General features: G+C 39.4%; 1 protein-coding gene across 4 annotated transcripts in view; it reads left to right on the forward strand.

Annotated features, from left to right (window-relative positions):
* The window catches only part of LIN28B (lin-28 homolog B), a 100185-nt gene that overhangs the window by 43374 nt on the left and 31383 nt on the right, over positions 1-25428 (forward strand). For all 4 annotated transcript variants that reach the window (XM_032101343.1, XM_032101344.1, XM_032101345.1 and 1 more), the window contains one exon: positions 13715-13899. In XM_032101343.1, coding sequence (XP_031957234.1) covers positions 13715-13899 — 185 coding nt within the window. The remainder of the gene's footprint in view (positions 1-13714; positions 13900-25428) is intronic.

Raw genomic sequence — 25428 nt, forward strand, 5'->3', positions numbered from 1 at the left:
GTCAGCATTGTGAACAGAATTGCAAGAGCTTTGCTACAGAACATTTTCTTAGACTATGCCTCTCTAATTAGACATATTTATTGCTTTATCCAAAATTGCTGAAACATTTTTCCAGAGGAGATCTTAGCATCACATTGATACCTTCATTGTCTTTGATCAGTGACATTTTTAACTGCTTATCTATTTATGCCTTTTGTGCTATATCTGTTCTGTAAGAGAAAATGAGACTCTCCGTTGTTCACATTCCCATGTGGCCAAGGCAGGCAGGTCTGCTCGCCAGCTTATCCCTGTGTACCCCCTGTACAACCCCATGGCTCTTGGGCCTCCTCTTGTACCTCAGGAGAGGAACCTACAGTCAGAGTCTGTATTTCCTCCCTCTTATTTGCATGGAGCCTGGATGACCCATGAACTGTTAGATCCTGATCATCCACATTCTCATCTGTAGCAGCTTTGAGTCCCCACCTGAAGGTGGGGATAGTTTTTTGACTGAGTGTGCAAAATCTGGCTAGGATTAAAAAGTGTGTTCTCCAGCTATCCACACCTGGTGGAAATAGAGCACAGCTATTTCACATAACAATTTCATCTAACATCTTCTACCAAAGCCTGAGTCATCCCCACACATAGGTGACTGTTCCTCATTTGCTTCCCTGAATCTTCACAGCTATTTATAGCTATAACCGAGAGTCAAAGACTGCACAAATGGATGTTGGCCCATGCTCAGGTGAATCTATTGATGACCATTAGAGTTAATTTAACCAGTGCTTGAGCAATGGCTCAGAAGTCTTCCTTCTCCTGTAGCTTTCTTCTTGATCCTGCTTGCTTCCTCTCTCAATGGGTACCTCTGTGGGAGCTGCTGCTGCAAGAACTGCTGGGCACATGCGTCCAGTGTAGGTACTGCCTGGATTTAAAAAAACCTTTGTGGTTAAATACTGCAACATACCTGTTCTGCCATAGCACAGTATGTACAAGAGACATGTGCAGAACTCAAGTTACTGACAAGTCATGTTTTCTGCCAGCAGGAGCTTTGTAGCTAACCTTTATTATACTTTGTAATGGCCACTTTGTGTGGCCTGGTGTTTAATTTGGGTGCTGTTTGATTTATCAATTTGATGAAGCTAGGCTATGGAGTTGGCTTTAAATTACATGTGTGTTTTCACATGCTCATACACATGTATATGAGCTGTGATGAGGGAATACTGGGTTTGTACAGTCAAGGAGGAACACATAGATAATACTGAAGCCACACACCTGACAAGTCTAACCCTGTTTCATTTCTCTCACTTTAATTTATACTCACTTGATTTTTATGATCACCTACTACTTGCCCCCTTCCATTCCATAATGTGTTGTCCTTTCAGCTGCAAATGGCTGCATCTTACATAGCAGCCAGAAAATAAATGTTCTGAGGATGGTCATATGTCACTGAAAGGAGTCTAGAAAAAGAAATAGTACACAGAATTTATTGTTTCCCACAACTCAGCTGGGTTTCTTGCATTATAGTTACTATATGATGTAGCTCTGATTTTAGCCTTCAGAGCTTTTTCTTTCAAACAGTCCAATAAAAATGAAGCCTGGAGTTTGTTTACTTCTGGTATTAAAAGCAAACAGCTCGAGGAGCAGGCCACTTTTATTGGACCTGTAAAGGAGTAATATAGATGGTAGAGATTTCAGGCTGTGTTTTGTTTATTATGGATTTCAGGTTTTTGGGGGTGCTGAGCTGTTGGTGTGGGTAGGGAAGGGGAGGGCTGGAAACTTACACTGGTGTTATGGATGTCTCTGAGAACAGACCATTACATTAATGTAGCAAAAAGACTGAATGGAAACATCAATATGTTGTAGTGAAAAATTTTATATAGTTCTCGTTTTTTCTCCCATATGAGGTGTAATGTTACGAGGAAGAAAAGTCTTCAGCCAGAACTAGGAGGAATAATAGAATTATGACTGATTTAATCTTATTACAGATGGGTACAATAGAAATAAACTTCTTGGAAATTAAGAAAATGTAACTATTGCAAAGCCTGGTCTTGTGATCCCTTGGCCTGGAAAGGGTACCTGTAAGAGAATATACTCATTGTTTGTGCTCCTTTTGTCAGCCAGGCTCTGTGTCCCTGACAGGGAGGGGAAACCTGAGTGTACCATACATGCCACCAGTGCCCTGTGAAACAGCAGGCTTCTGGTATTGAAAGAAGGACAGATATTGGAAGGATGTTACTAGGTGAGGCAAATAAACCATAAATGTGTGTTTGGAAGGATTTCTCCCATGGATTGTTTGCCTTACAACTGCATCAGAACTAGTCATCTGCCTGGGTTTCATAATGAGATGTGTCTGGCGTGTCTGAGGTGTAATCAACCCACAAAGCAAACACATTCAGAATTAGCAGGCTGATACTTCTGGGTCTGCTCTCCTCCATGAGTGTTGATGGGAGCTGTGTCAGCACATTGCAAGAGGAAGGACTTGTCCTTAAGGAACCCATTTGTGTCTTCCTGCTGCAGCTGGTCTGACCTGCTTTCAGGAGGCCTCAGAAAACATTTACATTCTTTGCCAGAGCATGCTAAAATTAGGACATAAAAATGACAGATTCAATAATGGAGTCTTAAATAATATTTAAGTAGTCTTGTATTTTCTGCAATATGAGCTAAAGGCAACATTACTGTGATTTGATGGATGCAGCTGTATGCATGATGTTCCAATTTCACAATTACTTCCTACCTAAATGAGCATAATCATAACCACAGTAATAAAACAGTATTTTAAAAGCAAAGTTTTTCAAGCATTTCTTAGTACCTCTCCAATACCTATGCTAACATTAAACAATTTATCTTTTATAATTAAAATCCTTAGTACTCTTCCATAAAAATCACTTTAATCTGCCTTCCATTTGCTTGAGAATGGTTTTGACTTAAATGCTGTTTTCTCATTTTTATCACTGTAAATTCAGAAGTTTCGTTGAAATACAGGTTGTGTCTTCTGTAACAGAATATAGGTTTGATAACAGAAGTAGCTCCAAACCAACAATTTCTGTCAGTTTTAAAAATGCAGCTGTTTATGAAATTAGTTCATGGTAAAATTAAAACTTGAATATTCTCCCAAATACTAAGTTAAAGGTGCTGCTAAGGTCAAGTCACTTTTTGAATCCTCAGTGCTATCTCCTCCCCCTGCTGTGTATTTCTAAAAAATAGTTTAATTTGAAGTCACCCACTCATTTCCTATTATGTCCAGCTAGACATTTATTACTAGTTTCACTGCTATCTAGTACCTTGACTGTCATGTATTTGGATCATCTGCCACTCTCTTGCCTCAAAAAAAAAAAAAGCAATTAAGGTTTGAAGTATAAAATAACCTTGTGCTCATTCTTCATCCAAACCAAATGTGTTCTTTTGTTCAGATATCTGCATACCTAATAGATGCTTGTAATTCTGATAAAATTGTATCAAATAAAAATATAACTGCCTATAAGTTGGTAGAACTGATGTCATGCTAGATTATCTAGTTCTAAAAAAAAAAAAATGAGTAAATGTGTATAATCTGCTGTACAAGAATAGCTAAGGAAGCCATAATTAAGGAATCATAAAAGTACTAGAGACCTTGAATCATAAGTTAGGAATTGTTAATATAGTATAAATGTTGCTGTTAATTTTGCTTTTATTGTAAAGGGAAAAGGGTTTTCGTTTTACAGTACAGATAATGTTGTGGAAAGAACTAACCATCCCCAATAAAATTTCTGCCTATTTATTACTTGTTTTATAAGCAACAGCATTTGAACCCCCACCAATTTTGTCAGATATTCCTGTTTTATTCTTGTGTGTGTGGCAGCTTTGATTTTAGTAAACAAATACTCTAACCAGTATTTTGTGTTTTGCTTGTATATCGGCATATTAAGTAAATGGAATTAAAAAACAGATTGTAAATATGGGTTCTGACCCTCCAAATGATTTAGCAGCATTGATGTGTTGCCTGTGGATGGCTTCTTTTGTCACTTGTGTGGAACCTTGCACAGTGCAACGTGAGTCCTTGATGGGAAGCAAGGACACCTGTACCATAAAAGTAAAAACTGTATTTGCCCAAAAGCTGGTGAATAGTTTGAGAGAGGTGTCTGTTTACAAGATAATGGATTTTTGTCTTGGAATTGCTTAGGGCACGGTTACTCTCAGTTTGCTAAAATACCATGCATGTTCACTTACTCCCTCGCTCCCTGGCTCACAGGAGCTTTCAAGCAGACAACATTTGTCTCTGAAGAATTAGAAGAGGTCATTGAAGCACGGAGGGGCTTTGCACTAAAGGAGCTGATGGTAGTTTTCAGAAAGCATTCTCTGCACCATGACCTCGGGTTTCTGAGGTGAAGTTGCACTCATGGTGCTGTTCTGGGCTGGCAGGCTCCAGTTCTCAGCCCAGGGCCTGGAGAGGGTGGAAGTGATATGAGGACAGTTTTTCAGACTCCAGCCCATAGGTAGCTGGAGAGGATGAGAAAAAAGGAGATAGGGGCAGGGGTGGACTGCCAGCATGGCCCAAGTCATGACTGGCCTGTAAACCTTCTTTCTGTTCCCAGTACTTGACTGGGAAGAGGGCGGAGTTGGCCTGTCTGGGGCTTTGAGAACCTGTAGATTCTGTAACTATTGGCCACTTCTTTTTCACAGCTTGCTTTTAGCTTCAGTCATCAGCCAGGCCATTGCGCTAGCCCATACCTTGAAAGGTACCAACCCATGTCTTTTGGCATTACCCAGCCCTTCCACCACCTTGTCCCTGGCCTGTTGAGAAAGTCTACTTGCTAAGTTCCATCAGGATCCAACAACCATCCTCTCTCTTACCTCCATCCTTCCCACCCCAGAGTCCTACCTCAACTTACAGCTCACAAGTAAGATTCTTTTTGCCCTGGTTATGTATTAGCCTGTATCTACCAACACAACCCTGCTACCCTCACCCTAACCTTCTGTTCGCCTTTTGGACTGCAGAGTTGTTGGTGGCTATCTGATACACTACTCTTCAGGAAGAAAGAGGCAGGTCGGGATAATCGGGATATGTTTTGCCATGACAATAGGGCAAGATGAACAGGTTCAGGACTCCATATGTATGCTGATTTGCTGAATCATTTGTGTAAAATCTAGGGTGTTTTTAGTGTCAGCCTGTGGCTCCTGTAGCTGCCCACAGTGTTAGCCATTCTTCTGTTTACCAGTGAAATGTGAACCGCTTTGTTTTCTCATGTGAGGGGTTACAGAAAGGTGGATGAACTGCTTTCTCAGATTTTTCCTGGTACTGTTTTTCAGCTGGTATGCAATTTAAAAGTTAAGAACAGCTTCCTCAGAGATGGATATTAAGGGTCTATAGTAAGAAAAGATTACTCTCAGGCCACTTTTATGCAGAGGAAGGGAAAGGTGCATGTGCAGAGAGACATCCTGCTACATCTGAATTAGTAGATCACAATCTGGGCCTAATTTATTTTTAATTCTATGCAGTGTCTTGGGATGGTGGGAGGTGTTGAGGGACGTAGATAAGAAACCTTTATATAGATTAAACATCTCTTGACACAGGGGATTGTCATTCTTGTGCATGGGGGTGTATAGAGGAGCACAGAAATGAAACTCACAGACATCATAGGGTAGGCATGGAAAATAGAGGTGCTGCAGTTGTTTCTGAAAACGTGGTTAACGACACCAGAAAGGTGTAATGTATCTGGAGGAAACTGTGGTTTAGGTGACATAACTCTACCATTGACTCTGTGCTTTCTACCAGCGTAGATTTTCAGTACTCGAAAAATGCAGCAGACTGTACATTGCACCTTCCTGTGCTTTTGATTTCCAGCTCTGTGGAATGATTTACATTGAGGTTGGCTAATTTTTAGATCTGCTAGAAGAGAACTGTGTTTCAGTATATTCAGCATGCTTTTTTAAATGAATCAAGCATAGCCATGCTGTGTTCTGTCCTCATCATTAAACTTAGAGGAGAGATGCCTGACAGGAGACAGCTTAGCCAAATCCATCTTGCAGATTTCACTGTATTTGTATCCTTTCTGAAGAAATGGATGAACTGGACTTGTTGGTATTCATGGCTTTTCTGGTGGCCCACTCTTTGTTTTTCTTCTTTCTTTTTCTCCCAGAAGGGAAAGAGAAAAGGTCTAGGATTCTGTACGATATCGCCTTTCTTCATGTAATAGATGAGCTGCAGGAATGGGTTGTTTTGATCTCTGCCTTGGAAGTTTGTATTTTTAACAGAGAAGAGGTTTGAAAAATACTATGCCTAGGTGAACACTACAAAAGTATGCAGCTCATGAATTTTTCAGTTTGTTGCACATTGTCAGGGGAAGAGGTACACCAAACAGTCATGATGGTTTTTTTTCCTCTTGGGAAGTTTTCCACTTGGAAGCATCACTAAAATGGATTGAATACCAGGATGCCTTGGAGAGTCTGGTCAGCTGGACATCAAGGGGAGAAAAGGTGGGGAGAGAAAGAGCCTTATCCTAATGAAAATAGAAAGAGAGTAATCTGCCGCGTTTATTGATTGCATAAAAGGTCATATTTGTTTGTTCCTAATCTTTGCAGAAAGAGCCTTCTGGTTTCTGCAAAACTGTGCTACAGCAGATGAGTATTTGGAACAGAGAATGAGGTGGTTTCAATTGCATGAAGTGACTGCACTTGCCTGAGGGTGCAATAACTCAGCGGTGAGTGAAGGAAGGAAAGGGCCCCCATCCTGGGGGATCTATGGGGCTCCCAAAGGCAGTGCGGTCAGCTGGTAGCAAGGGAACACTTGTGGGGAGGGAGCTTGGAGGTATTGGACCATTGGGAGACCATCAAGAGAAGAAGATGCTTCTCAGTGGGGGAGCTTCTGAGGGTCTGGGATTAATAGTGTGAGATTAAACTGTCTGGGACTAATAGTGTGGTTTCAGGAGATCAGTGAGGCAATGTAAGTGTTGGCAAGGTGCTGCACAGGACAGCCTTATCTGCCATGGCTGCACATTCGCAAGGCTTTTTTTGAGGTGTGCTGGTGAGTTTTTTGACTGCATAGAACTGATTCAGGGAGCAGAAACTGCAGAAATCTGGCATTGCCAAGAAGAGCTAAAGGGTTTTCTTCCTGAGTCAGTACGAGGCTTTGGTGGGAAAAGAGGAACTGCCCTTTTGAAACTGACTGAAGTGAGTCAATTCTCTCTTGTGCCTAGTGTGACTGATGAGAAAATACTTAAACTAAGAAATGAGAGAAAAGATTGGTTTGATTTTCGTACCTGGTATTAAAGCACAGAACAAGGAACATTGGGTAAAGGAGAATTGCATATGCAGTAACATAAATGGTCTATGCAAAGGAGAAAAGGGTGAAAACTACTAGCAGAACACTAGTTGTGTAGGTGCTACACTAACAAAAAATACACTTACTATAGCAAGAAAAGAGGATTAGGTCAGGGAGGAAAAGCAAAAGATATGTTTATTATCCAGGCTCTTTTTATTAGTATGCAAAATTAGAACAGCCACTGCTGAATATGTAACCAGATACAGAGACAGCAAAAACATGGTCAAATAGCATTCATTGACTGAACACAAATACTTAAAATTATGCAGAAAATTAGTAAGGTGTTGTCAAAGAAGTTGGCACCTTGTAAAGGAATAAAGAGTAGCATGGACACAGTAGAATCTATTTGGCCAAAGTCACTTTGGGAAGGAATTATGGGAGACCTGTTGTAGATCTCTAGCTTAGATTTATATACAGGCAGTGTGTGTAATACTATGATGTAATGATGTGTTACCAGCAATAGTTTTCTTACCAAAAGAGTAATTTGGAATAGAAGTTGTGTTATTTTGGGCTTGAAAGGAATTGCTTACCCTACAGAAAACATGATTGTTCAAAAAATGAAGATAAAATATGAACTGTGTTTACTTGGTTTAAGTGGGATGACAAAAAGTTGGTAACAATTTCTTAAAGATGAATATGTGTTAAATTAAGAGAACTGGTTAGTGAACATAGGTGAGCTGAAGTACAGAGACTTAAATACAGAAAAGGTTCAACTTGAATCCCAAGTAAAGGAAAATTGTGGCAAATTAGGTAATCCTTCTAGCAGAGAACCTTTTCCTGGGAGGGATATTGGTTGAGAAAAGATAATGCAAAAAAAGGAATAGATTATCAAAGGAGGTAACTTCTTGGAAGTTGTGACGGAACAAGAACTGAAAGTATTAAGCTGAATTAGAATTCATTTAAACTTCTTAAAAGTTAAAGCAATTAATAAAAGTTTCTTTAGATACATAGATTGAGAAAGAAGAAATCGTTCTGTTGTATAGGGAGGGTGGTTTTGAATTAGAGAGAGCCTTTTGTTCAAAAGTTAAATAAATACCTTTGAACACTTCTCAGTAAGAAAAATAACAGTGTGGGGACAGCGACAGGATGATGAATGGAAACAAGGTTATGAACATGACTATGGTCATGGTGGAAATTCAAGACAGAAACAAATTCCAGTAAATAAAGGTGTGAAATTGCAGTGTACCAGCTGCATTGTGGTTACTGCCTGCGTACCGGTTCTTTCCCTACTGTAAAGTTACTTGCAGTAGCTCACCCTTTCTCATAAATGTTTTATACATGTAGTGTACATGGCTCTTCCTTGTCTAAGAGCTGAAGTGCAAATGTTTCAGAAACAGTGTTTTGTAGCTTTATTTTTAAAGCTACTTTGTGTTATGTTGAGCTTTAAAAAAAATCCATAATGCTGTAGCTTTTTTTTTTTTTTGCATAAAATATTAAGGAACACATTCTCATCTCAAAAGTTGCCGTTTCCACTGTGTATGCCCTGGAGCTCATTGAACTTTTCTGTGAATAGATTTAGCTCACTGGAAAAACAAAAATGTATCTCTGTTTCCTCTTCCTCTTATCCTCCCCCCGTCTTTTTAAACTGAGTTTGTTTCCTGTCAGATTAGTGAGTTAAATTGGCTTATGGGGAGAGGACCAAAAGAAGTGCCAGATTTGGTGCAAGATAAGCCTCTAGGAGCAGGAACAAGCCCTTGAGGGTCAGCAGGAGCAGTGTTGGGGTGTTTTGTGAGTGCCCAGTCTTCAAATCCTGTGTTAGTGCACGTGTCCCTTGGAGGGGCTGTTGTTCAGGGTAGTGAATTTTTTGTTTGTTTTAGCATTCTGCCTGCAAAAATACATGGTCTTCACAAACCTCCTGTAATGAACTTATGGTCAACAGTAAAAGTCCGTGTAGCAGGACTTGTATCATGCAACTGATACTATTCTGCATAGGTTTTGCCTTAATGCAGGGAAGAGCCCTAGTATGCGTCCAGTGTAAATTGTTTTACTTCTGGGTCCTCTCACTGTGTGCTCTTGCTTTACTCAGAGGTTGCTGGCTCTTGATGGAACTGTATGAGGTTGTTTTGGAGAGATTTTCTTACAATCTTTATTGTGGTTGGGCTTTAGGCTATGCTTTCCTTCATGTCTGGATTTAATTGTAGATAATTTTGGAGGGAAAACAGTTTTCTTACTTTGGGAAACTCAGCATACTGGTGGCGTCTGGTCATTGTACTAAGCAATCAATCAATCACTAGATAAAAAGGGGCAGAAATGAGAGATACAGAAAATAAACAACGTAAGCAGAATGCCACCAAATAACTTTTCCGCCTCGTCCCTCTAAAGGGTTTAATGTCTGCAACAGTGGTTGTTCACAGCCCTGACTAGAAATGGCAAAGTTGTGATGAGGCACTTACTCCCCACACTTATTAAAAGTAATGCACACATATCTGAGGCAATCGGGCCCCCTGTAATGATCCTTAATCCCAAACTTCCTTTCTTTTGTAGAGCCTGGTGAGAGCTGTAAGCACTCGCTGACACTGCCCAGGAATTGGTGTATTTCTTTGGGGACCATTTTGCTAATACAGTTTATATTTGTTAAGTTTTGATTTTTGTTTTGCAGTAGGAAATGCTTTCCATGAACTTGTGATCATGGAGTTTTCTGTTCATATCTGTTGTTGCCAATAGTACTATAAGATTGCCAGCATTTTGGACCAAGCCGTTGCTTGTAACAGAGATGTGTGAGATTTTACATAAGAATATCTATTAAAAAAATTAAATTAAAACAAACAAACAAAAACCCACAAAAAACCTGCCATAAATGGTCCTGCCAAATTAAAAAGAGAAAATTAATAAAAAGCTCTAGTCTGAAACCACTGGTAAAAATAACAGTTAAAGTCTCTGACAGCTGAAAGAGAGAAACAAGGAAAAGCACGTTGCTTTTAAGTTTTTCTTTGTTGGTTGGCGGTGTGCCCATACACCCCATTCAGGGCTCTAGAAATGGTTCACTGACTTGAAACTCTGGCTTCTTTTAATTGTGTCCATTTTATTTGTTTAAGTAATGTGAGGAAAATATTGAACTAGGTCTCTCAACATTAAATTATCAACTTTATAGACATTTTTTGTTCAACTCTTTAGACAAATTAAGAGGGATTCAGGTTTTAGATTTGTTTTGCTGGTTTCCAAATGCCATTTTTTCACAATGGCTTTGAATTGTTGCTGCACCCTCGGAGAATCTCCCCATGAGCTATATACATTTGCACAGTAAGTCAGCACCAAATCCATCTCTAACATTGAAAAGCTGTTGAGGTCTATTCAAGGGAAGAACTGTGCAAGTCACTTGAAGTGGGGTTTTTTCAACATTTTTTGTTGTTAAAAGTGCTCAAAAAAACCCACACATGCAAAAAATGTACACTTGCGTTACATGTGATTCATGACAGCATGATTGTTGCTTTACTTAGGCTTTTAAATGTGTTTAAAAATCTCTTGTAAATAGAATGTTTTGTTCAGAAATCAAGTTCTGCTGCTAACAGTGAAACAAGAAAAATAAAAACATTCTAGGATACTAATAACACCCCACTTTAACTTACGTTTTAAGCAAGTATTTATTTTGAGGTAAAGTAGAAGACAATGTAATGTGTATCAGATGTTAACCGCTTGGCATTTTTTAATAACGGTGGAACTCAGGAAAAAATGCATAACTCTTACTGAGACTTAATTGTATCTTCATTAAGTTGTGATTAAACAAGTAGACAAGCATCCATGCTGTGTTCAGTACTGCAGGAAAATACGGGCTTATGCCTTTGAGGTTCCCTTGTGATTAGCACCCATCTGTGTTGTGCTGATTGTCTTGTTTTGGAACATTCAACTGTGTACTTATTTTGGGACAGAATACACATTGTTCAGTTCTTTCCTTTCAGCAAGATTCCCTGGTGGCCACTGAAGACTGAAGAGGTGTGGATGGACCTAGAAATGGGCTCATGCCGCAGGCAGTATTTATTGTTTAGTTGATGAGTGGTGGTGTCTTCTTCGGGCATATTCTGAACTTGGATGGTTCTTCATTGTGACAAAGATCCCCTTATTGCTATACAGACATTTCAAAGTGGAGGGCTTGTTTGAAATAATCCTGCCTTCCTGGATGGTTTGTTTCATTGGTTTATGTACAATTACTGTCCTCCAGTTGCATTAGTAAGAACACTTGCATATTTATTTTTTCATGCCTTAAATTTTCATTTTTTAAAAAAGCCAAGCTAATGGTTCAGGGAACAGATCTTACATATTTCTTCTTTCATGCATCCCACAGCCCTCCCATGCTATTCCCCCCACCTTTTAAATAGTGCTCAACCTCTAGCCTCTAAAATCAGCGATTTGTCTTGTGTTTCACATTGTTACAACATTTGATGGGAGAGCCAAACCTACTAGAACTGCACAACTGGATAAGCAAAACCAGCCTTTGTCCTAACAAGTGGAGCTGTGTTCTTGGTTACTTTTGGCTGCTGGAAAAATTGTAAGCACCTGAGCCACTCAGACCAGCATTGGTAGTGTCTTTTGCTGGGTACACTGAGAACCTGGGGTTTCAGGAAGCTGAGGCATGTATGCTTTCACATGGTTTCATTAAAATAAATATTCCAAATTATTTTATAATTTATAGTTTAGTCTATTAGTGCTGTGAAAAATAGACTTTGCAGTGGCACCCCTCTTCAGAAAAACAGGGAGAAGTTAAGTGACACAGGTCCCCCAAGGTAGCTCTGCTGCAGAACCAGGAACTGGAGCCTGTTCTCCAGTCTCACCAGGTGTGATTCAGCGCTGGGTTAGGATATCAGAATCACAGAAAAGCCTAGGTTGGAGGCTCTTCTTGATTTCATCTGGTTCAACCTCTTGCTGAAAGCAGGGCCTTGGATTAGGTTATTCAGAGCCCTGGTAAGATGAATCTTAACTATTTCTGGCAAAGGGAACTATTACTTTGGGCTTCTCTGTTTAATTCTTTTTATAGTGAGCAATTTCTCCTTGTAGCTGAAACTAGCGTGCTCTGTAGCAGCTCAGGGGGAACTGCTCTTGCTTTTGGTCCTGTTCTCTGTGTGTCCTTGTGAAGAGACCAGCTGCCCCTTTGTGTGCTATGAACTGTGTAGGTGTCAGTTCTTGGGCTCTGTTAAAACGGTGTCTTGGTGCTGCAGACCTCCCGTAAATGGTTACAGGGAGCCCGTGTCAGGGATTGCCATCTGATTTGTACATGTTCCTGGTTGCACTTGTTGGGTAACAGATGCAGTCTAGAGTCATGTGTCACTTGGACACTGGACTTGACACTGGACTGATTTGGGATGGCACCTGCAGTGAAGATTTCCTTCTTGACTCCATGGTTCAGCCAAGTGAATGCTAGAGAATGGATTAAGAATCAGTCAGGATACATTTTTTTCTCTTTCCTCTGAGGAATTCATGAGCAAAGGAAGAAAATATGTGTTATAACTCTCCTGAAAAAACTCTTAAATCTGTGTAAGTTGAGGAATTTTATCACATTCTCTGTGATTCCAACTGATCTAAATTATGTACTGTGTAACTTCTAAAATAAAAGTGTACTACAACTACTTTATCTCCACCGCCCCCAAAAGCCTCCCTATCACTTAACTCAATGATCATTTTATTTAAGAGTTTGATTAATCAGATTTGTCCTGAAATGCAGATTTACAATTGTACATAATTTGTTTGGGATCGTGATGAAAATTTTCATTGTATCAGAATTAGTGGTAAGCTTCTGTTGACTTCAGCTTGTCCAAGATTTTGCTACTGCAGTGTAATGTTAAAATATTTATCAGTATTTATTTTGCTTGCCCTGATGATGAAAATTTCCTTTTCTGTGAATGAAAATAGAAACCCATACATAAATCATGCTAGGTAGATAAGATTTTTGGTGTAGTGAAGAGAAATTCAGCAGCTCACTAGGGATATTTGAATTGCCCATGTCAGCGGACTTCGTTCAGAGTGCCTTCCTCATACCTCTCGTGCTTGCTGTATCTTTGATTCATTTTCAGAGCAGCAGACGCATATCTCAGATATAAAGAATGCAAATTATTAAAACTTTGGTCATAAATTAATTCGCTCTGAAGTGAACATTTGCTCTCTTTCCAGACCTTTTCACTTCCTGAGACCTGTTAAGAATTCTTAAGGGTTTTAAGAATGGCAGCATTTCTTCTGCTTCATCTATAGCATTCATCATGGAAAAGGAAAACGTTATTTCAGTTTTGCTGATACTGAAAACAGGTTCTTGTTACGTGTTTAGCACTGAATAGGGTATTCAGTGTATCCAGTACTGTAATGTGTACTATCCTCTGCTACAGCTCATGCAGAGGACACTGTTACTCAACTTGCATGTGTTGTACAGTGGTAGATGGGGTAATTTGTCCTATTGATTATAAATGTAAATACTGTTTTTAAGGCAACGGTAACCAAGAGTATTTTTCCTATTTACAGAGCAAGCTTTTCATGGAAGGATTTAGAAGCCTAAAAGAAGGAGAACCTGTGGAATTTACTTTTAAGAAATCTTCCAAAGGCCTTGAATCAATACGGGTAACAGGCCCTGGTGGGAGCCCCTGTTTAGGAAGTGAAAGACGACCCAAAGGGAAGACAGTACAAAAAAGAAAACCAAAGGGAGATAGGTAATTACCTTACTTTTGCTATTCCCCCGTTTTTTCCTTTGCAAGTTTTTCTTCAAATTACGTTTTCAGCATTTATTTGTTTGTGAAAGGAAACCCTTCTATGGAAATTCGGCTTAGTAATTTAATTAAAGCTGTATCTATACAAGTACATCAGTCAGCCACTGATTAGGTTCACTTGAGAAGGTTTTATTAAATTAGAGGGAGCCTGCAAAGGAATATAATATTATTTTGAAGATATTGCTATTAGACTGGAGAGAGAGGTCAGTCTGAATACAGGTGAAATAATGTCATGTTTAGGTGAGAATTGTGCATGCTAAAGAGACTCACGTGCAGTGGGGTTTTAAACTGTGCATCAGTAGTTTTATATAGAAAAAAATGTAGGTGCTGCAGTAAGGGTTGAGATGTATATCATTTGGTTAAGTATATTTTTGCTTAGTGAAGACAGTATAAGGTGTTTCCAAAGGTTTTAATTCCTGGTGCTCTGATTGTATTAATACTTTACAAATTTCAGGTTAATTTTGACTGCTGCACTTCTCTCCGCACATGTGCAGCAGTCTGACTTGAACTGCACTGTTACACTTTACTTTCCACTTCTGGTGGCTTGAAGAAATTCTGAATCTTCTTCACTACAAAGCCACCTGCATCTAGTTCACCAAGGACAGCCTTCCTGCCCGAAAGCTCATCTTTTTATTTAGGTGAATTCACCCTTTTTTCCTCATGCTGTTGCCCAGCCCGGTAGCTATAATGACTGAGGCCAAGTGGAATACATACTTTGTGAGGATCCTAGTGAGAACATCTAAACAGCCATGTTTTGCCTGCAGTATTTAATGTATGGCATGACTGAGAGGTGATGGCTCTCTTCATTGCACATTTGGAAGCAAAGAGTAGCTTAGGAAAGATAGAGTCACCTGGAAAGGCGATGTAGCCCAGGTTTGAGAAATTTGGGATCAGAAACCTTTACTAGCTACAGATGAACTCCACTTGTCCTCAGCTCTGTTAAAAGGCCCTTTTTTGTTCCCCTTTTTTTTTTTTTAATTTTTTTTAGTTAAGGACTGGAGACAACATGATATTTGTCCTTCTTTCACCTTCTTTGTAAAAGCTAAAGGCCATAAACAAAATTTATTGCTGCTGTAACAGATCAGAGTCCATAACCACAACAAGGAGAGACTGTAAGCCAGACAAAGCTTTCTTTTTGATTGCTCTCCATATCTGGCCTTTTAGAGTCATGTTGCATGCAATGGCTGGTTTTTTGTTGGGTTTTTTAAATTATTTTTTTATTTCGCTATAGGCTTTCAGTATTATTCTTATCTAAATCATTGTTTTTTCCATGAATTGTAATAGCTAATCTGTTTAGGGCATTAGCATTACCACTATTCTTGATGTTTCATACTTGGCAGCAAATAAAGGCCACAGTCATGCTGGCATGATCCTCTTGACTTACTTGTTGCACATGTATATGAAGGAAGACAGTCCTTGCTTCAAAAACCTTGGAACTAAATGGGCAGGTTTTAAGTAGTCAGGGAAGACAATATAATGAAAGAGGCAGGGATTTGAGCAATCTATAGTGCACAGTGTAGTCAATGAAGGGGGAAGCAGGACTTTTCATCTCATCCTAGGGAAGCATCTGAAATGTTGGGGTTGAATCTTGCCTTACTGCTGTTCCTCTTCGGGGACTACACAGGGATCCTAGATCCAATCCTGGAGATGCTTCCCTTACAAGTCTCTAAATGAAGTGAGATGAATTCTGCTTTGAATCATTTTTTTTCATAGCAGAAACATAGAAAAAATTGAACAGATATACCCTGAAAAACAGTGCGGGAGGGTGGTCTATGAGACAGTGTACTCTCTTGTTCACTTACATTTAAAAAAAGGGAAAATTCAAAATTATTTTGAATTAATTTGAATGTGAAAATGTGGGCAAAAACATCTACCCACTTCTGTCTCAGAATTCTTACACTTAAGTCATAAGACACCAAAAAAGGCTGAAAATTGAAATGTTTGAAGTAGCATTGACATTATCACTCAGTGAAAAGCAGTGTCTTTGCTTGAAGGAAAATTAGTTTTGAATGCTTAGACAATAAAAAAGGTGCACCTCCAACGTGTAGTGAAAAGTTTCTTGATGATTGCTGTTGTAGTGTGAGAATTGCCTCCATTTATGAAAGCTAATTCCAACTTTTTCTGTTCATCTCTTTTTATGTCACCAATGTAAGAGTGTGAGAGCCCAGCTTCAGTGCATCTTTTTGTCTGGATCCCATTTGAATGGACTCTGTTACTCTAATTACTGAGAGGAGTTAGAGATAGCAAAGATGAGGGAGAAAAAAAGGGAAAAGCACCAATATGTGCAGACAGGGAGGGGAAAAAAAAGTCATGCCACTGAGGTTGCCAATGTTGGTAGATTTAGTGAGGCTTCCATGATAGACTCAGGGTCCCTGTAATTTGTAGTATTGTTGCTGTGGGGACCTTGCTGTGCTAATATTTCCCCTTCAGCATTCCCGTGGGCCACGTTAGTTTTATAATATAAACGGGAATTCTTCGTAATTGTCACCAGTGGTATCAGCCACTTGGTCATTCTTTCTCAGTCAGCGTGTTGGCGCATTCGTGTGTGAGGAAGGGAAACTTTGTGGTCCATGTGAAATGAAGCTGTGGCTCTGAGCAGCCTGCAGGCTTCAGGTTCTCAGACCTTACTTTAATCTATTGTAGTACATGTATGTACTTTTTCACAGTATTAAGAGAAATCTGGGCTAGAGGGGAGGTTTCTAAATGAAGCTCAGCTGGGATTTTCATCTGACAGGTTCTGGGTTCAGAAGTGGTGTTTTATGGCAGAGACGCACAGTGGAGGGGCTGGTCTCTTCCTACCTAAGTAGACCAGGGGATGAATTGCAAGGAGTTGCATTATGACCAGCTGCAGCTCGCTTTGTAGGAGCTCTTAACACTTGCCAAACACAGTGTGTTTTGCTCAGTTTTGGCAGTGAGCTGTCATAAAACCATGCTATGCTGCTCTCTAGGAATGACCATGGGGATCTGATGCAGAAAAGATAAAGTACTCTGAAATCACACTTAATCAAGTATTCAGTAACTTGTAGACAAGTCTGTGATTTAGAGTAGAATAAATGGAATCAGAACCTAACCCACCATCTCAGAGTAAAGTTGAGAGGAAAAAGGGAAGAAGGCAAAAATATGACACTACTTTCTTTTTACTTTTTTTGAACAAGCACTCCCAATGTTTCTATGTCGCCTAAAATGAAACTGGGTAAAGGACCAGTTTATGAGTTGTAATTCTTTATATAGATGGGAGAATATTCTTTAGTGCAGTGTACATTTAAATAATTTGACCCACAGACTTCAGGCACAATATTAATAAAGGTGCATGATGCTCACAGGACTAGAAGCTAGAGTTGTCTTTGGGACCTAGAGGTATTACCCATTATCTGTAAATATTCCTAATACGAGCTCAAAGTTGGATAATTTTTCAGCAGAATGTCTGTTATGCTGTATCTACTTAGCTTGACACTTGCTTCATGTGGAATGTTTTGGGGGAGATGGGGAGGTTGACAGCTGTTTGGGTTTGTTTTTTTGGTTGGTTTTTTTTTTGGGGGGGGGGGGTTTTTTTTTTTTTGGTTGTTGTTTGTTTTGAAATCTTTACACCAAAATGGAAGCAATAAAATAAAGCAAGAAGAAAGGAACAAGGAAGAAATAATTAAGAGTATAACTCCATCTCCCAGTTCTAATTTATGTCATTTCAGTCCTTTGATACCCTCTGCTAACATCACACGTGTGGCAGGGAAACTTTCTAGCGCAGGTGAGCTGTGTCAGTAAGTGGTCTAGATTTAAACATGTAATAAATAAGTGCTACATTGTGAGATTGAGGTTGACATGAAACATTTCACGGGCTTGGTTTATAGTGCAGCCCTGCAAGTAAACGGTGAGGGAGGGATTTGGGAGCTGCTTAAAATGATGGAGCTCAACGAACCATTGCCACTGGATGAATGGTGATGCTGAATTATACTGTGGGATGCAGCTGGTGAAACAGTCGTGTATATCTAGCTCAGTTGGCTAAACAGTAATGAGTACCGCAACATGGATATAACACTTCGAAAACTTTTTTCCAATGTAGATATGTATGAAGGAGGAACAATTAGGATAGAAGTGTTTCTGTGTTAAGATGTTATAAATGGTGTTCACCAGTAACTTTTGAATGTGACCAAAACAATAATTTTCAAATGAAGAAAAACATAGTTCTAAACCACTGACAGGGTAGAAATACAGCCACTTAGGGAAGGGGGGGTTGTAATTAAATGATATAATTCTCCCCTGATTAACTGTCACTTAAAACTAGTGTCTGAGTCAGACAGAAAATGGTTTTAATATCTGAAGGCATTCTGTGGATGATCTGAAGTCAGACTATATTAAGAAAACCTTAAAGGTCGTCTTTAAAAGCTCATGATGTGCACAAACAGCCACTAGGCTGGTATGATGCAGGAAGAGATGACACATGGTGGCATGCCATGGAGGACATTTGAGTTCAAGTTAACAGGACCAGGAGAGCTAGTTTAGGACAGCAAAGTTACACGATACTAAGTTACTTCAAACTTGATACTATATCAATTCCATCTCTACTGACTGGATCACACTCGAGTGTATAATCTAACTTTCATAGAAAAGCCTCCTGCAGCTTGAACCAAGCAGATTCTTGTGAAGGAGATGTGAATAATGGGAGTTGTATGGGCTGGGGAGGAGAGCCCTGCGCTAGTACCAACGTGGGAGAAGCACATAAAACCCATGCTTAGCAGATGGGTGGGGAAAGCCTGTCAGTCCCTTTCCTAACAGGAAGCAAGACCAGGCTGGTGGTCACCACACACAGCTACAAAGAGGATACATCCACTTGGCCAGCCCCAGGGACCCGCTTTGGGCAGGTCCTGAACAGCACTGGGGTGAAATGGGGAGCAGATAAACCGAGTCATCCAACCAGGGAAATGGATGGCAAGTTCAGGGAGTTGTAGCCTTTGGCACAAAATGGTGTCAGCATGTTACTGTCAAAGGGTGAAATTTTCCTACTCCTCTTCGATGCAGATCACATTCACAGTTCTGCCATTTTCTAAAGAGGAAACTGACACACAAGTCATGCAAAAATTGCCTGGCTCTTACACCAGTTTCTTAGAAATACAGCCTTGCAAAAGGACTGTACTCAAGGGTGGTGCTTCAGCAATTAGAACATGAACACCTCCTCCCTGACTCCCTTTCACCTAGTATGAGATGGCAAGAATTTCTTCATTCCAATTTTCATTCTTGCTTTTCCCATTTGTCAAGCATAGGGCATTTTCTTGCCTGTTTGCTCTTTCCCTGCATCATAATGATTTTGTTGAGTGTTTAGTTGCTCTTTCCAGTGATGTCTGAGACAACCTTTTAAACTTAGAATGGAAAGACAGCCATCGTTTTGTTCTCTTATGTGAAAACTGCCATCTGAAATGAGGTCCCTCTGGCTTACTATCATCTTTCCAACAAGGGAATGTATTTAAGGAGGGCCTGTAAAAAATAGGGAGGTACAGTATAGCTTTCCATTTCTGGCAGTAGTGGTTTCATCATTCCTTCAGTATCGACAACTAATCTGTAAAAGACAATTTGATGAAGTGTTAAGTACCTGAATTTGCTGGATGCAACTTCCTTTTGGATCCTCAAGAAAAGCTTGATATTATTTGTGCAGAGTTTTATAGAGTTAACAATTTGCACGTTTAGACAATAGGCTGGAATGGGGATAAATGCCACTCCAAGATATGCTTCCGTACATAATTTTAGGATTGATATTTGCTGACTGTGCCATAATAAGCCACTAAACTGGTATGAACTGCTGGTAACAGGAACAGCAGAATGCTGGATTAAAAAAACCAAACCAAAACAAAAAAACCCTGAGAGCTTTGCAATACTCCAGTACTTTAGGAAGGTTATATCTTTGCAGAACTACAAACATGAGGGACAAAGTTTTTCATCCTTGCTCTTTTCCTCAGGCTGACAACTCTTTGGAAGTTTTAGCAACATTTTGTGTTTTTCCAGAAGTGAGATAAAACCAGAAAACCAGAGGGCCTTGTTGGTAGGGTTAAAAAAGTAGGTAACTTAAAAATAGCTGCCACTTGGTGCTATGGATTGGAGGCTTGAAAGCTGGCTTGGAGATGGATCTCTAGGGCAGGAGGTTAATCTTTGCTCGTCTTTGTGCAGACCCATCCAAGTCTTAAGTCAGAAGCCTCTGAAAAGTGTTACTGCATATATTCATTAGACTGCCCTTGTTAAAATCTACATCATCCATCTGTGTTTAAAGGGAGCTCAGCAGCCACAGCCCTCCTGCATAACAAACACACAATGTGCTTCCAGGACGTGGTCGGTCCAGTCTGATAAGAACAGAGTCAGATCTCCAAGAATAAGTATTTTTGGCATGGAAAAAAGAAAAGAAAGTGGCTTAAGGGAGAATAGAGAAAACAACTGCCACTGCCTGTTGTGTATAGCTCCCAATTTCTATGGACCACACACTGTGTGTCATGATTTCTCTGGCACAGGGTGTAGCTAAACCAGTCTTCCTGAAATGCCTGGTGTAGAACTATGGGGAGATGTTCCAAAGTGAGAGCAGAAGCAGGAAAACCTCACCTCTTGGAAGACAGCAAGCCACAGCTAGGCTAGCTTCTACCCCCTAGATCTAGCAACAGCACTGGGAGCTGCCTTTCTCTAAAGATACTGGATTTCTCTTTCATAATTGTGTAGCTCAGTCAGAAGCCAGGATGCAGAGCTGAAAGATCAGCGCTTGCATGTTGGAGCAAAGCGTAGAAATGGTTACAGTCATGCGTAACAGCATGTGTAACATTTGAATAAAAGGTTTTGTCTTTCAGAAGACATGGAAGAAATCCCATTCAAAATTTTAAATGGAGAGAACATGGTTAGATTTGCAAAGCCAAGTGCCCATAGTTAGATGCAGGCCTCAAAGCTTAATTTGACCCAAGGTCAGTTAGGTATTTTGGGGTACCCTGGCACACTGTAATGTGCTATGTGGTTATACAAGCAATTCCTCATTCATTTGAAAGGCCATTTTCTGGTTTCAGACAATTTAACTACCAAATTCATCACAAGGCCACTTAAAGTAAGGTCTCTTTTCAGATGCTCCATTGCTGGTGAACTTGCATGACCATGCAGTGTTTCAGCCTGCTCACTGAGGTGCAGCCAGGAATTGGGTTTTGCACTTAGGCCTACAAATCATCAAAACATGCAAAAATATGTGCTGCCTTTTCCATCTTCTGGTGGGGCTTTTCATGTACTTCAAGTAAATGCAAATATCTGTGCCAAGGGAAGAGCTTGGAACCTGGTAGCCGTGATACCACTAAGTAATATCCAAGCATGATTTGCATCATTGCAAGCTTGTATTTAGAAAAGAGTAGAGCCTGGAAAAAGTTTTTTGGTATTTGTTTGTATGCATGTACAATTAAGAGGAGAGAGGCCCCGAATTTTTCATAGTGTTTATAATAAGAAATCCAAATTTGATGCTAAAGTAAGGAGATTCAATTCTGAAAATGTACCAGGAACAGATGAAGTGAGTAGGAAGGTGTCGTTTTTATGCAGCCTCATGTAGAGTAAAGCTGTCCCCGCACAGCAGATGGGTTTCTTAAGTACATGCACTGTTTTTGGAATGCACAATATTTTTCTTTAATTGGATGTCTTCTCTAGGCCTCATGTTTTCTGACTCTTCCACTCTTTTGTCAAGGGGTGAGCTCTCTCTCACAGTAAACTCTCAGCATATATTCAGGCCTCTGCCTGCGCTGATATACCTAATGATCCCACTGCATTCTTACCTGAACTAATGATCACACATACCAGGAGGAATTTAGAAGCACAAACGAATTGAGAACTTAGCTCAATTTAACAGACATCATGCATAAATCCAATAGAGTATATGTTAAAAGTATTTCAGTAAATAATTTTCAAAAAATCATTCTGTTGCTAAAAAGTCTTCCTAATATAACTGTCATCTTCTTTAATTCAAATTTGTTTCTCAGTGTTTTAATTTCTGACTACTATACTATTTTCAAGTAGACAAAAATAAACAAAAAAGTGCACACATTTTCAGGAGCCAACTCAGTAAATACTTAATCTTGTGCTTTGAAAATAGCAGGGAACAGAGTATTAAGTTGATACTGATCCTGACTACAGACTGTGCTGCTTTCTGCTCATGTGACGTGCTATAGCTATCAATGAACTGGGAACAGACCTGCTCACAGGATAAACTACCTTTTTAAAAGGTGCACACTGTCTGTGCTGTATTTTATGACGAAAATATTCAGTGTAATTAAATAATTAAACCCCACATCTTTTATTTTAGGAAAACAGTTGCATTTCCTTGCTTTTTATATATATATATTTCATTCCAGCATCACCTAGCAAACATACTCAAAACATGTAATAAATATACAGCACTGAGGACAGATTATAATGGTGATTCCAGATGATGGAAAAAACTGTCATATAGTTTGGCCTGTTGAAAAAGATACCCAAAACTTGAAAGCTGGAGAAAAATGAATTATAGCATATCTGCTAAATCAGATATCCCTGAAACATTGCCTTGATTTACCACTGTGGATGAATCTGAAGCTCTTTAGAAGGAATAAAAGTTCTGGAGCCCTTTAACTTCAAATTAATAAAGTCTGTGCAGTAATGTAATTCCAAATCGCTACAGCTGTTTCTTTTATTAGCTGTGGCTTCATGTTTCTGTCCTTGACACTTAAAGATCAAACCTACTTAAATATGAATAATTTAAAATGTGAATTTTCTTCAATATCTTATTTTGCCAAGAAGCTCAGCAGCTCATTATATAAGAGGAATGTGTCACGGAGGTAGTCATCTCCATAGTGGTGGTGCAGGCACGATGCTGCTCTTCCCACTGTGCATCCCCCACCCCCAAAAGTGCACCCCTGCAATGTGCTATAGCATTTATCCAGCAGGTAATGAGACACAGGCTATGTCCTGAAAGAAGTCATGAGTCTATAAGGGCATATTTAAACAAGGAAAGGGAGGTTTATTTCAGGAAAAACATAGCGGTTGAAGCCACCCCTGCTCTGCAATCCAGAAGTAGCAGGACTGAGTGGGACTTTGCAGTTGCTTCTTCTGGTTATGACAAGCTGTTCAGTGAAGAGACAGCTCAAATAGAAATGCTCCTGTAGTGTCTGTGATCCATCAGGCAGGTTCACAGGAAGATATTTCAAGGATAAAAGGTAGGGCGAAGATTAGGAAGAAGCAGGAATAGGAAAACAAACACAGGGAAGATGAGGAATGAGGGGGATGAGAAAGGACTTAGGGAAGGGAGCAAAAATAGTGGCAATATGAGAAGTCCAGATCTTTTCCAGGCTCCAAATGGTTACCTCAATGCTGGTAGTTCTGCCACTCTTCAGGAACTGCAGAAAAACCTGAATCTCCCCACAAGCACAATCAGGGATTCAACTGAATTTTCCTCCATTTTGAAAGATTGCTGCAAATTAAGAGCTAAAGCACAGGATGCTGAAGCACAGGTGGTATGTGAGCTCCTGCTCTGCAACCTACTATGGTGATTCCAGTGGATCTGGAACTTTCTGCAGTATTCTTCTTACTGTGTGTTCTTCATTTACCAGGTGACAAACGTAACACATCTGGAGTTTGTTTTGCAGAACCACCAAATGCAGCCCTCACAGTTGCTCAGTTTGAGCTTTGCCTTGAATGCATCAGGTGCTATAAAATAGTAAGTGTTCCATGGGCACCAGTATTTCACATTGGGCACTTAGAATAATGCTCCTCTGGAAAATTATTTTGGCTTTTTTCTTGTGCTTCAGAATCCTGCGCATTTCTCTGAGACCAGTTAAACCACAGTTTTAGAGAGACATTGCAAAGTAATTAATATTTGTAATGCATGCAAAGATCTTCGTGAGAGCCCCCAAACCAATATTTTTTGTGTTCGAGATTTAGCTGGATTTAGTGGTGAGTTCCAAGAGTTGAATTGAGTAGGCTAAGGAAGAAGAATGCAATAATCTGTATTTCATGCAGCAAATGAGAAAAGGCCGTATAGGAGAACTCACATGTGGGTTCACAGGCTGTTACTGCAGTGTCAATTGTTTCCATCTCCTTTGAATACTGAATTGGTAGATAATGGGATTTGTAGAAATTAGCCTGCACACTCCTCTCACTAGGGGATTTGCACTAGTTTCTGTTTGCACGGTAGGACAAGGATGAAGGGACTTTCAGGGAAGAAATGGAACACTGCTCAAGAGAGAGCAGAGGTGACTCTGGCCAAGCTGGAGGAACAGCGGGCTGAGCTTGGCGTAATTGATTGGGAAGAGGGAGCTGGGTTTGCCCAGTAACAGTGGAATGGTTAAGGAGGAAAAGAGTTGTGAAAGTTCACTGTGAAATATGGGAGTGAGCTAAACAATTTCTTTTCTTTGATCTCCATTCATTTATAATCTTATTGGTGTTGAGTCTCCTGGTACTAGAGCTTTTACAATGAATAGCTGAAAGTACAAAACTTGATTTAAATTTTACTGGTCTTGTGTTAAATGGCTGTCTCTACTCTAGAAGTCACTTGGAGTTTTACCCTTTTAGCTCTTGGACAATTTAAATGCTAAATTTTTTATTTACTTTAGACAGCTCTGCAAACTACAGACTGCTCAATTAATGTTGCAACAGCCTTTGAATCAAACTTTAACTAGAACGCTTTGATTTTTTAAATGATAAATGAAATATAAATATATAAAAAGCTGAAATAGTTTAGTGTTTCAAATTCAATTTCTGATTTGCTAGTGTTTAAAATCAGTGTCTCTCCCTTTTCTTTGTGCTAAACTAATACTGTAAAACAAAACAATAGTGTGTGTCAGTGTGTGTCTGCATGAGATGAGTTGTACTACAGAATTATGCAGTGTTACCTCTTCTATCAATGAGAAGGCACCACCAATAGTTGCAATAGGATTAGAAGTTGTATGTAGCTCAGATGCAAGCCTATTAATTTGCCTTTTTAAGGGTTTTATTTTATTTGCATTCTTTTTCCCTAGTTTTATAAATCACTTCTTTCGAGTAAGGAAATGAAAAATCTTTACTTTCCTGTTTATCAGACTAATTTTTTCAAGTTCTTGTGTTTTGATAATTTTTTTTGAGGAATCATGGTTAGCTGGTCAAATAATTGTTAGAAATACGTGCCTACACCTCCTTTTAATAATTACTTAAAATGTGTTAAGCACTTTAGTTTTCTGAGTCAAAAAATAATCCTCAGAGTGGATTTAATTTACTTGGTAAATAATTCAATGTGATCTCATGTTATTAAATGTGGGAATATCATTACTTCACTAGTGAGAGATTCTAGAATTTTTGTCCCTATGTACCTTGTGTAAAATACAAATTTTACTTGGATCCCAGAAATAATTTTATAAAATGGTTCTATCCTGTTATCTCTGTATTTCTAACTCCCTGGACCCTCCTGAAGTTATCTTTCTCCTTTACAATTTTATACATTTCACTTATACATAGAAAAGAAACATCTGG

Source organism: Corvus moneduloides, chromosome 3 (genome assembly GCF_009650955.1).
Source record: "Corvus moneduloides isolate bCorMon1 chromosome 3, bCorMon1.pri, whole genome shotgun sequence".
Taxonomy (NCBI): Eukaryota; Metazoa; Chordata; class Aves; order Passeriformes; family Corvidae; genus Corvus; species Corvus moneduloides.